A 12,698-nucleotide genomic window follows, 5' to 3' on the forward strand; every position below is an offset into this window, starting at 1 on the left:
GAAATTTAGGTCCAGGAGGCACTCATAAAATCTTCATGCCTGTCTGCGGGAGGAGCATGATTGCGGGGCCCTGGAGATCGGTCGGGTAAGTCGACTACGAAGATACATTGATGATGATGAACTTATGATGATTTATTCATTTGATTCTGCCTCCTTGCGCCATCATTCAGCCCCAGTGGCTAACCCACTTGGTATAGCAGTTGGCTCGTGTGTTATGGTGCCGTGTGTTCGAGTTACGTACGGATAAGAATATTAAACTACGATCTTGATAAGCAAGTGGTGGGCAAATGCTTTTAATCTTCTATTGCTTTTAATCCCCTACCCTCACTATAAATTCATAGGTCACCCTTATCCTCATATTGTAAAACTATCTGGCCTACCACGGCCTCACCTTCACTTTGTAAAATTGCCTGGACCTCCTACGCCCTCACCCTCATTTCATCGGCCTTTCGTCACCCTCGCCCTCACAATCACCACTTCTAACATTCGAGCTATATTTCCTTATTGCATAGTCAGTCTTGGCTAATCAGTACGTAACATCGGCGTCAAATGAAATGCGAGCATTGAAGCGCGTGGCCAAAGGGCCGTTTTACGCTGTCTGCCTGTCACCATGAGAGGGAGGCGGACTCTACCGGTCTGCGATACGACGTTGGGCTGCTGATCCGGAGTATACCGGGTTCGAACCCGACCGCGGCGGCCGCGTTTCGATGGAGGCGAAACGCTAAAGGCGCCCGTGTGCTGTGCGATGCCACTGCACGTTAAAGACCCCCAGGGATTCTAAACCCCCATTCATTCCCCTAACCGTCGGCCGGAATCCCTTGGGTCTCTGCGGCGGTCAGGGCGAGACCGATGACTTTGCGTTGCTCTTCTGCTTCGCGGTTGAGCAAAAAGGTCTCCCAGGATTTTACATTCCTATTCAGGTCGTCATAGAAAGGGCAGGTCCAGACCATGTGGACTAAATCTGCAGTGCTATTGCAGTGCGTACATCTAGGTTTAAAGACTTCCGGATGCCATTTGCAGTACAGTTGAGGGTTTGGAAACACCCCGGTTTGCAATTTCCTTCACACAATTTCCTCTTTTCTGCTGAGCTGTTTATATGCTGTTATATAGGTCTAAAGACCGAGTTTGTAATGAGGAATAATTTCGTGGAATGTTGCGAGTACGTCACCCGAAAAGAGATGTTCATCGCGTGGAGGCGGTGCGTCAGCGGATATAGACCGAAAGTGAGGCCTCTGAAGATCGCGTGCGCCTTCTCGTTCTACCAGAGGCACTGATAAGCCGGGGACCAAATCAGTGAGATTAGGTCCGGAGGTAATTGCCCTTCTCTCGGAATTCTGGCGGCTGAAGCAGAGATTCTGCCGATATCATAATTCTTAATGGCTGCCTTAGAGTCACAAACTATCGCCATTGTACCGTTTTGTATTATTGCTAGACCAATGACATCATCTTCCTCAGTTGCACTTGTTTTTAACGGTGCAACACAAGACCGGGTCTCCACTCTCACAAGCCCCTACCGCTGTGTGCCGCCTTCCTATCGTATTCAGCAGCGTCCGTGTTGAGAACATCGGATCTACCTTGAAAATGACCTACAGGGCCACAGCCCTATCTTTTCGCCAACCTTCGTGGAATACCGGATGCATGTTCTTTGGCAGCGGTGGAATTTTTAGACTATATCCCTAGTTGCTCTAGGTACGTTATTTGTCCACTTTGAACACTGCGAGGTTTCGAACCCCAAGCGCTCCATGATTTTTATTCCAGTTTTAATTTTTAAAGTCTTTGATGCTGCGACACCGTTGCGGCTTGTATGAGCTCATTCAGAGTGTTAGAGACACCTAGCCACTGGGGTCCCAAACTGGGGACTTCCTCCTAGTGCTTGTAAGGATCGGTCCCTTACGGGCTGATCCAAACATACCTCCTGTCGCTTCTTATAAATGTTCTCACCACCACCAGTCTTAGAAGCTTTACCGACGGGTGAAGAGAGGAAGGTTGGAGTGAACGAAGAAAGAGAGAAAGAGGCGCTCTCTATGGATACCCCAGCCCGCCTGAGTTCCACGTTGAAGATCATCAGATGGTAGTCCTCCATTACGGCGCCTCTTACCCCGTCATTGTTATGACAGGCCCATGCGATGTGCAGACAGAGGGTAGTTTAAAGATGTGAGAGAAAGATCGAAAGAACATCCACGCGTCGCAACGACCACGTCCGCCGAAGCCGGCTATACTATACAGTATAACCGGCTTCGGAGGACGTGGCTATACTATACTGTATACAATAACCGGCTTCGGCGGACGTGGTTGTTGCGACGCGCGTTTGTTCTTTCAACTTTCTCTCACATCTTTAAACTCCCCTCTGCGTGCACATCACATGGACATGTCAAAGCATTGACTTGGTCCCCAAAATACAAAACCTGAGTGCGGAGCAATGGGAGGCACTGCTGTACAGCGACCGCTGTGAAGATAAACAAGGTCTGGGACAGCGAGCTCAACGGGTGGCAGTGACCAGGGGAGCACTGGACTGATGGCACCAATCATTGATTAAATTTGGACGAGCTCGACACAGAAGACTCCTGGGATACAACCAGGGAGAGAACATCTCTGAAGATGAAAATGAAAATTGGTTTTTGGGGAAAGGAAATGGCTCAGAATCTGTCTCACAGATCGGCGGACACCTGAACCGCGCCGTGAGGGAAGGGATAAAGGAGGGAGTGAAAGAAGAAAGGAAGAGAGAGGTGCCGTAGAAGAGGGCTCCAGAATAATTTAGACCACCTGGGGATCTTTAACGTGCACTGACATCGCACATCACACGGGCGGCTGAGCGTTTCGCCCCCATCGAAACGCAGCCGCCGAGGTCGGGTTCGAACTATGAAGATGCCCCAAAACCGCAGAGCAGAATAAGTTTTCTTTTACTCCTCCACTGTCTGCACGTGGCAGCGATTGTGGCTCAGCTCGAGCCAGTGGGCAGACCCGGGCACGCTCCTTTTCATCCTTCATGCAGTCAGACAACAAAGACACAGCGTGCACTGATATCGCACAGCACATGGGCGCCTTTGGCTTCTCGTCTCCATGAAACGCGACCACGGCGTTCGAACCCGGGTGCTCCGCTTCATTACCCGAGCGCTCTAACAGCGATGAGCTGCGGTAGCTGCCTTGAGCCCTCGGGCTGGCAATGTACTCGAATAATTATCTTCTCTGTTACACATGTTCTTGCTTTCAGTGCTTAAAGTATAAAATCTATTCTTGCAGGCGGAATCAGAGGAACGTGGAAGGACATTACACGACCAGACGGATTCGGAAGGCCTTGCCGATTTTGGGGGCATCCGGCTCGCTTACGACACTTACCGGAGTCTAACGGACGATGTGCGCACTGAGGTCGTGCCAGGCGTCGATCTCACTGCCGAGCAAACTTTCTTTGTCTTTACCTGCCTCAAGTGGTGTACCACAAGAGAAGGAACTAGACGTGTTTGGGGACGGTATTGGCACGGGCGTTCTCGCTGTATCGTTCCCCTGCGAAACATGCCCGAGTTCGCCGAGGCGTTCTCCTGCAAGCGAGGCGACCGTATGAATCCCGACAGGAAGTGCACCTTCTGGTCGTAGCGTTGCGAGAGAGGGGAATAAACGCTGCAGTAGCCGCGCACTATTTTGCCCAGTAAGTGCAGTGTCAAATGGTTTTGGCGGAAAATTTTCATATTTCTAATAAACCTCTCATCCCGACAGCGTTAATTAGCTCGTGTCGCAGAAAAGCCGGTGCCGGCGTTGTTGCCGTTGTAACACGATAACCTCAAAATAAAAAATTTGCGGAAATTCGAGGCACATACCCGACAAATGTACGCAAGGTCTGCCACACTGATATAGCGGTTTTAAGTTAAGTTTAGTTTATGGTGGTTTAACGTCCCAAAGCGACTCAGGCTATGAGAGACGCCGTAGTGAAGGGCTCCGGAAATTTCGACCACCTGGGGTTCTTTAACGTGCACTGACATCGCACAGTACACGGGGCTCTAGAATTTCGCCACCATCATATAGCGGCTTTAACTCGCATCCTCTGGGACTGTAACAAAAACCCGCACGGTGCTAACTCCGGAGCCCTCCCGCCGTGGTGGGCCGCTGCCTTGCGCAGCCCCAGCCTCGGTGACCAGCTCTGGGCCGTCCAGCAGGACCGCGAGGCGACGGCGAGGCAGCACCTCGACGTCCCCACGTGGGGCACCTAAGGCCCCGTCGGCGAAAGCTCTGCAGGACTATAAAGTGGTTTCCAACCAATACGAGGAATTGAACCCATGGCCTTTGAGATTTCGAGGCGAACACGTCCAGGACAGGCTACGAAGACTTTTTTCTTTCTTCATTTCCTGTTTTGACAGTTTACATGTGTGTTCTGCGCTGCACACTCAATTATAAAGGCGGACATGCGCTTCACTCCCATGAGAAAATCAAAACTGTTTCAAGGAACACAACTCTCCCATCAAATTGATAACTTCATCTCCCAAACATAGTTGCTTGTACACTTCAAGCAGCTTAAATACCTTTTCTTTGAAGTAATTTCGGAGAGACCGCGCATCTTCATCGCAGTGTCGTGCAGCCATCCTGCTTCGCCAAATACGCTGCAAAGACTGATTAGTTCTAGCTGAATAAAAGTGGACCTAGTGAATGTGTTGTGCCTTTGACTTCGTGAAGAGTCTTCGTGTATACTGATGCGTACATGAGTAATACCCTGGCTGCGGTGCAACACGCTGTCACGTTCCTCTTTAAGGCGAAGCTTAAGCGTCCTCCAATTTTTGTCGTACTTATTCGAGTGACCTTGATTAATGTACGTTGATATGCCAGTTGATGACGGAGCGTTGTGAACACAACGCGCGCATAAGAAAAAAGATCTGTGACACTGAAGCTCCGCTTTAAGAGTGTGACGGTATATGGTCCCCTCGGTGGCCTGGGGCCCTCTTTGCATATTAGTTCGCAGACACGGACCCAGTTTTTATTTTAGCATTTTATTTTTATTTTGCCGCAAGACAAGAGCCCTCCTCTTAACGATACCGGATGAAATTTTCTCAGTGGTTGATGACCTACCGAGGTTGCTCATTGGTTAGAGGTCAGGGTGCTAGGCTACTGAGCCGGAGTTCCCAGGTCCGAACTCTGCCGCGGCCTCCGCGTTTCGCTGTAGACGAAACGCAAATGCCTCCAAGTGCTGTGCAATGTCAGTGTACGCTATATTGTTAAAAATCTCCAGGTTGTCTAAATTATTACGGAGGCCTCCAGTACGGCACCCTCCTCTCTTTCTTCTTTCACTTCCGTCTTCCTCCCTAGCCTTACGGCGTGGTTCGGGTGTCCACCGAGCTGTGAGGCAGATACTGCGCCAAGTTTCTTGAGTCAATTTTTTTTTGTCGGCGTTGTTCGCGCCGGTGGTGTGACCGAGAAATCACGAGCATGGCTCTGGCAGCTGGGCCATGGTGATGACTGAGGCAAAAGCAAGGCTGTCCAGAAGATAGAGACGGTGCATTTGACGCTGACTATGGTCACAGGTGCAAAGGACTCGCCGATGATGATGACGAGGAGGAGAACTTTATTTTAAGAAAAAAATAAAAATACCTCAAGAGTAGGCTCCTACTTGTCTAAGAGTTCACAGGCCTGGGCCTCACCGAGATCTCTGTCCACAAGCCATGTTTGGCCAGCTGGTTGAGCGGAGTACTGGTACACCACCACTGAGACGGGCGGCGGCAGTGTGTTCATACACTTCAGCATGCACATTATCTCTCGGCAAGCTAGACCGATCTCCAAACATTCTCGCATGGACTCAATAGATTCATTTAATTTTATTTATTTATTTTATTTATGTACATATTGCAGACCATGGTTAGGTCGAAGCAGAACGGGCAGTGTACAGAATGAGTAAATCAGAAAAATCACATGGCAACTTGCAGTTTACAAAAAAAACATGCATTCAGGTACAAAGCGTGGCTCGTGTCAAACAGGTCAATGTTGGTCCGTGGGGGACAAAGAGTTCCAGTCCCCTATTGTGCGGAGAAAAAGAGAAAATTTGAACAGATTTGTGCGTTCGAAGTATGGTGCTAACAGGCCAGTGCGACAGTGTCGCGTGCTGCTTGCGGGCTGAGGGAATAGATATGATGACGGTTCAAGTCCCAACTTACGGTCGAGCAAGAGGGAAAGAAAACCTAGACGGTTACTTTTTCGACGACGCTCAAGGAGGGGAATACCATGAGCCTGCATTATTTCGGAGTGTGAATCAGATTTGGAAAATTTGGAGAACTCAAACCTAACAACTTTACTTTCTGTTTTTTCAATCTTCTTTATGTTAGATGTCGTATGCGGATCCCTGACTACATACGCGTATTCGAGTTTTGGCCTGATCAATGATAGATAACTAAGAAGCTATACGTTGGGAGGGGAATTCCGAAGTTAGTGTCCCAAGAAACATAGTTTTCTGAAGGCAGATCAACAGATGAACAGATTGGGGCATCGCGAATGGCATCAATAGCGTTCTTCCTTCTTTACAGCATGTCATGCCTAATAATAATAACAATAATTGGTTTTGGGGGAAAGGAAATGGCGCAGTATCTGTCTCATATATCGTTGGACACCTGAACCGCGCCGTAAGGGAAGGGATGCCTCGAAACTCGATTGTTTCTGGCTCGCGATCGGTGAGGACGAAGTAGCTCGCGGACAGAGTCGTTCCTCCCAGTCCAGACTTCTGCTTCACCGCAGACGTCACTCCCGCCCCTTGACTGCAGCTCCGAGCTTTGAAGAGCCTTCGCCATACCACCTAAAGGATCTCGGCATCCTACAGTCCTTCCATCAGCTCAGCCCTCACCTCCCGGCTCTCCGTTTGAGGTGAATCTTAGGGCGACAATGGCATAATGCCGTTATCCGTTTCTGCAGACGCAGGTGTTCGAATTCTGCCCACAACCTTTGTCTGGGCGGCATTTAGAGTTATTTTATCTAATCATGGTGGCGGATTACGCTAAATCAAAACGGCGAAGATGGTGCACGACCCTCCTTGCCTGTCTATCCAATTACCGCTCGTGGCTCTTAATTATTAACGTATCTGGAGAGGCGAAATTTGCTTGGAAGGGGGTATTTTGTTGGCAGCCGGCAAAATACGGCTGGCTGCACACTAAACAAATTCTCACTCTTAAGGGTGCAAATCAGCTGTCCCCAGACGAACACCCTTTTGGGGGTTAAAAAGGGTGCAGAGATCAGCACCCTTCAGGAAGGGTGCACAGCATGAAAGTTTAGAGGGCGCGCATCAGTCCAAGGCTTTTGCTTCATGGGTGGATCAATGTGGAGCACCCTTGCAACATGCATTCGTAGAGGTGTTATGGAAAAATAGTACCCTTTAATGAGGGTTCAACCATTACATCATTAAAGTATCATTAAGTGTGTTGATCTCTGCACCCTTTTTTAGCAGCGAACAATTGGAACAGGGTGTCCTTCTGGGGACAGCTGATTTACACACTGAAGGGTGAAAAATTGTTTAGTGTGTGCAGTCGTGTGACGTCCACAACCATGAAAAGAAGTTGAAATAAATGGTCCATTCCGTCGGTTTGAAGGCTAAATATTTAGCGCCGCGTTTTAGGACGCTGACGCCGGCATTGAAAATCCCCATATTTAGATAATTTTAACGCGACAGCGTTAAGGAGCTCGTGTCGCAGAAAAGTCGGTGTCGTCGGTGGCGTTGGCCATGAGCGAAAAATGGCGCATCTCGGAAAACTGCTGAGCCGCGCCGTAAGGGAAGGGATTTTTCTTCCCTTACGGCGCGGTACGGGTGTCCAGCGAGAATTGTGGGACAGGCGTCATTTCCTTTCCTTAAAACCAATTTTCATTTCATTTTCCTTCCCTTACGGCCCGGTTCGGATGTCCACCGAGATATGTGAGACAGGAGTCCTTTCCTTAAACTGTCCGACGGGCCACGCGTCGCACCGAACGGGCGATGGCGTTCCGTGCACCCCTTGGCAACGCTGCAACACGCTGTCGCGTCTCACTATTAAAGACGAAGCTTAAGCGACCTCCAAATTTTTTATGTTATGGAAATAGAAGCAAGGACAGACTCCTATTCTTTCCCTTGGGAGTGTGGTACCTTTTAGGGTAATAATAATAATAATAATAATAATAATAATAATAATAATAATAATTGGTTTTTGGAGATATGTTGGATACAATATTTGGAGATATGTGAGACGCCTGTCTCACATATCTGGGCGGACACCCTAGCCGGGTCGTAGGGAAGGAAAATGAACATTACTGTTCACGTTGCATTCTGAGATGCGTTAGATTGTCATGTGATAGCACTTCTAGGCGTCATCTGCTCGAGTGCCCCTGTGGGAGTCATGTGATTGTAGCCAGCCAATGAGGGAAATTGCCGGCAACTTAAGGTGTGGGCTACTCTGCCGGCTGCCGACACAGTAAACACGTCCGATTCTCTTCTGCATTAGCACCGTATGATCTCAACTTTTTCCATGTGCTGTGAGATGTCGGCGCTCGGGTGGTCGCAACTAATCCAAAGTCATAAACTGCGGCGTCTGTCTTAACGCACATACCCCCGCTCTGTGACGTTTAACAACTCAGATGATGATGATGATTCAACATTTATTACGCCCGAAATAAATCGGTGGTGCCCGCAGGCACCAGACGGGGCGGTTTTCTATTTACGGGACCCATATGTTTTCAGGGGACGTTCGAAAATCCGCGAAAATTATGACTTCCATCGATGCTTTCTCTCCATATGAATCAGCGTCAGCAGGTAAGTATGGCCGACTCCTGGCATGCGTCAAGTCAGTTGTAACTGAGGGTGTTCAGTACGCATGCATCAACGCAACACATGCTGCTTGATGACCGACACACAAATTGATCTGTGTACATTGTTGAAGGTACCACTTATGAAGGAAATGACGCCTGTCTCACATTTCTCACTGGACACCTGGATCGTGCCGTAAGGGAAGGAAAAATCGATCAATCGATCGATCAATCAATCAATGATCAATGATCAATCGATCAATCGATCAATCAATCGACCAATCAATCGATCAATCGATCAATGATCAATCGATCAATTAATCAATGATCAATCGATCAATCAATAGATCAATCAATCGGTCACCAATCAGTCAACCAATCCATCAGTCAATCAATCTATCAATCAATGAATCCTTAACGCCGTCGCGTTAATATCCCTTCCCTCACAGCGCGGTTCAGGTGTCCACCGAGATGCGCCATTTTTCGCTCACGCCCAAAGACGCCGACGCCGAAGACACCGGCTTTTCTGCGACATGAGCTCCTTAACGCTTTCGCGTTAATACTGTTGCCCAAATCGCGGAACTACTTTGACCATGACGACACGCCTGACTCCTCACGGCGTCAATGGTGTAGCTATATATCCTTTTAAAATGCAGGGAATGCGCTTTATTAAGTGTTGTAGGGCTGATTTGTTCGTTGTAAATGGCGTCGTCGTTTGCATATAGGTAACCCAGCGTTGCCCCGTACTTGACCCGTAGGTTAGAGGTAATTTTACAACACAGTGCTACGGGCCGTTGGGTTGACGCTGCAGAGAATGTGAAATCTATGGTCGTACGGTGCTCTCGGCAGCTGTGTCATTGGTGCGCTCAGAGAAATATAGGTCAAGTGCACTCGGTAAATATCACAAGCACTACATATCACTAGGAGACGAGACGTGTGGAAATGTTCTTCTAAGCGGCTTCGACTGTTCCATATATTTTACAGCTCCACCTTTTAAAGGCTTGTTGCGTGGTGGTCGACTTGTGTCCAAAGTGCCGTCATCATCACGTGACCGTCATTGTCGTCATAATCGGTCATGTGAACCTGTGACCTTTTGGTACTATAACTTATCAGTCACGTGACCCATGGGCCGCTTCCATTAGTCGCTTTAATTGGTCATGTGACTCAGTATCACGTGTCACATTAATTGTCAATTTATCTGTGTCCCATATATGCTTCACACACACTTATTCATATACGACCGCAATCGAATACGGATCCCCTTCACAGCTGACCGTATCTTTCGTACTTCGGAGTGATCAAGGACCCTTTATTAGGAGGATAAGCGGGCAGTTATGAACGAATATTACATTCACAGTCATTCGTGTTTGTATTCCGTTTTCAGGTCACGTTTGGAAATCTGCGGAAATCATGACCCCCAGCGATGCTTTCTCTCCATTTGATTCAGCGTCAGCAGGTAAGTATGGCCGGCTCCTGGCATGCGTCAAATCAGTCGTAACTGAGTGTTCAGTAAGCATGCTTCAACGCAACACATGCTGCTTGATGACAGACGCACAAATTGATCTCTGTACATTGTTGGAGGTACCACTTATGAATGCTTTGTCGCGAAGCTAACATGACTTCAACGTGTCAGCCTCACATTAACATGCATTCCTTGTTTCTGTCTCTTTCAGCCGCCGGATACAACGAGCTTGATAAGAGCTTTTGTGAGTACAATGATAGCAGCTTCATCTTTCTATAAAACGTCCCTCATAGCCTGAGTCGCTTTGGGACTTTAAACCCCTATAAACCATCTTTATAAAGCAATAATAAGCGCTCGTGAGGCGTCTGGGCCCAGTTTACAGTCTGTCTGCCATTACCACTGATGTACTTACTCATGGGCGTTAATGTAATTACTTCGAGTGAATACCTAAAAAATTATCAGTCGGGAAGCCTGTGAGTATAAAAAAAGGCATGTTTTATGGCTGACCGCTTTGTTTGCGCAGCACGACCTTTTAACGTAGTTGATAAAAGTAACATGTCATCTGTCTTGACACTGTCGAAAGCTTCGCGTCGCTTTTTGCCTTACTTTTCAGCCACTGAAATAGAGTAAGTAGGGGCGGATGTTGTGACATATCGTTCCAGATGGCATACCCAATGGTCCCCACCAAGCGCACCAACTTTTGAACGGACACACGTCAACATGGAGCGGCTGCTAACAACCATCACAATATTTCTGAAACTGCATGCACGCTGAATTGGAACCTGCGTTTCTTGGGGCAACCCTATGCGTTATAAGGGATATTTTACCCCGTTTACGGAAGAAATAAAGACAAAAAGCCTCCACACCAGATAACGACACTAGAATGTTCAGCTAGAAGCTCAACGTGGCAGATGTCTATTCTCTGCTATACCGACAGCCTAAAGCAGTGTAGCCTGCCGTGGCAGCTAGAGATGTATTATTTAAAGCTTTATCCACTGCCGCACATTCCTTTTTGAGTCCAAGTCAAGCGCCACGTTGCATGATGCAGGCGCGCAGTGAACAGTGAAGCTCAATGCTAATCTTGCAGGGACTTCGACAAAAAGGCCAGGATCACGATCATCATCATTTCCCTGCTCCTGGTCGGAGTTATCGCACTCACAATCTTCGTTTCCGTCGAAACTTTGGGCACCGGTAAGGACGATAACAAGGGTGAGAGATTAGATTGGCAGCAGCCTCGACCGTCGTCTGCTTGATGCTGCGGTAGCTGGCATATGGTGACGCTGCTGTTGAGGCATACGGTTTAGGCCTTGGCCTGTGCAAGTACCTATATTAAGTTCCCGTAATAGCTCACAGACGCTTATGTTCACTACGCACAAACACTTTGCTGGAGCTTTGGTTGTTCTCACGGTTGCTAACGGCGGCAGCTTCTAGTCAGACGGCGAGGGGGTCTTCAGAGAAAATTTGGATGCCTTAAGCGTATGTAAGTCTTCAAAACCCTCAAGTGCGCAACCTCTAGTTTTTTGTTGCGCTTATACTGATACAATACCTCGGCGATAGTTATAGCTTGCTAAAGCCTTGTTTTTTAGCCATCTCTGCAGCTATACGCAAAGCAGAAGAAACGTTCGGCACAATTCTGCGCGCATGCGCGATTAGTAAACGTCATTATAACAAAGGCTCTCTTGCGTATGCTCTGTCGGCACATTTTGCAGTTCCTTAAGGTCCATCTATTAAGAGGTGTTCACACACCTGGATTGCTGACAGGGATAACAGTTAATGGAGAATATCTTATAGTTTTCTCTCTATCAAAAGACCCCCTTCCAACCCATGGCGTCGGCTGATTTTTACGACCCTGCTAGTCTGATAAAGCAGAGAGTGATAGATTAAAGGTGATAGTACCCTTCCTCAATGGTGGGGAATAGACCCCCCTCTTCATTGTGGCACCGCTGCCTGCATTGTCACGCTAGCAGGGTCATGAGAATCGATCAACGCCATTGGCTGGAAGAGGCTTGGTGCTTTAACGGAGGAAAAAACCGCTGCGTTCTTATAGTACTGTGCGATTCGTCGACGCCATTGCCTTGCGAAGTCACTCTGGGGTGAATTGCAAAGTGTGATCAGTGACTTAAGCATAATAGTAAAAAGGAAGGAAAAGATTTTTGCTAGCCCCGGCATCTGCCATCGATACAGAAGCACCTGAGCTTTATTTCCGGCATTTCCTTAAAGAACGTCTTCAATTTGCCAGCGCATGTCTCGCTGCACACGTAAGAGCCATGTCGGCTCAACACAAGAAATAGGGATCGGCAACAGCACCTACGGCCTTTCTCGAAACTAAAGAGGCCAAGATGCATGATTCTAAGCCGCTTAGAGGCGCCCTCCTTCTGAGGACCTGTCTTCTTCAAGAAATTGGTAACGCTGACGATGTATAACGCGTAAAACTGTATGATCTGCTATATGAACGTAAGGCTCTGTCTTACAAAGGAGGTGCAGGGTCGGTCAAAAGTTCACA

General features: G+C 48.1%; 1 protein-coding gene across 1 annotated transcript in view; it reads left to right on the forward strand.

Annotated features, from left to right (window-relative positions):
• Positions 1-3,591, forward strand: part of LOC144134494 (neprilysin-4-like) — a 34,750-nt gene extending 31,159 nt beyond the window's left edge. Inside the window, exon 10 of the mRNA XM_077667402.1 lies at positions 3,241-3,591. Coding sequence (XP_077523528.1) covers positions 3,241-3,591 — 351 coding nt within the window. The remainder of the gene's footprint in view (positions 1-3,240) is intronic.
• The last annotated feature ends 9,107 nt before the right edge of the window (positions 3,592-12,698 follow it).

This window comes from Amblyomma americanum, chromosome 5 (genome assembly GCF_052857255.1).
Source record: "Amblyomma americanum isolate KBUSLIRL-KWMA chromosome 5, ASM5285725v1, whole genome shotgun sequence".
Classification (NCBI taxonomy): Eukaryota; Metazoa; Arthropoda; class Arachnida; order Ixodida; family Ixodidae; genus Amblyomma; species Amblyomma americanum.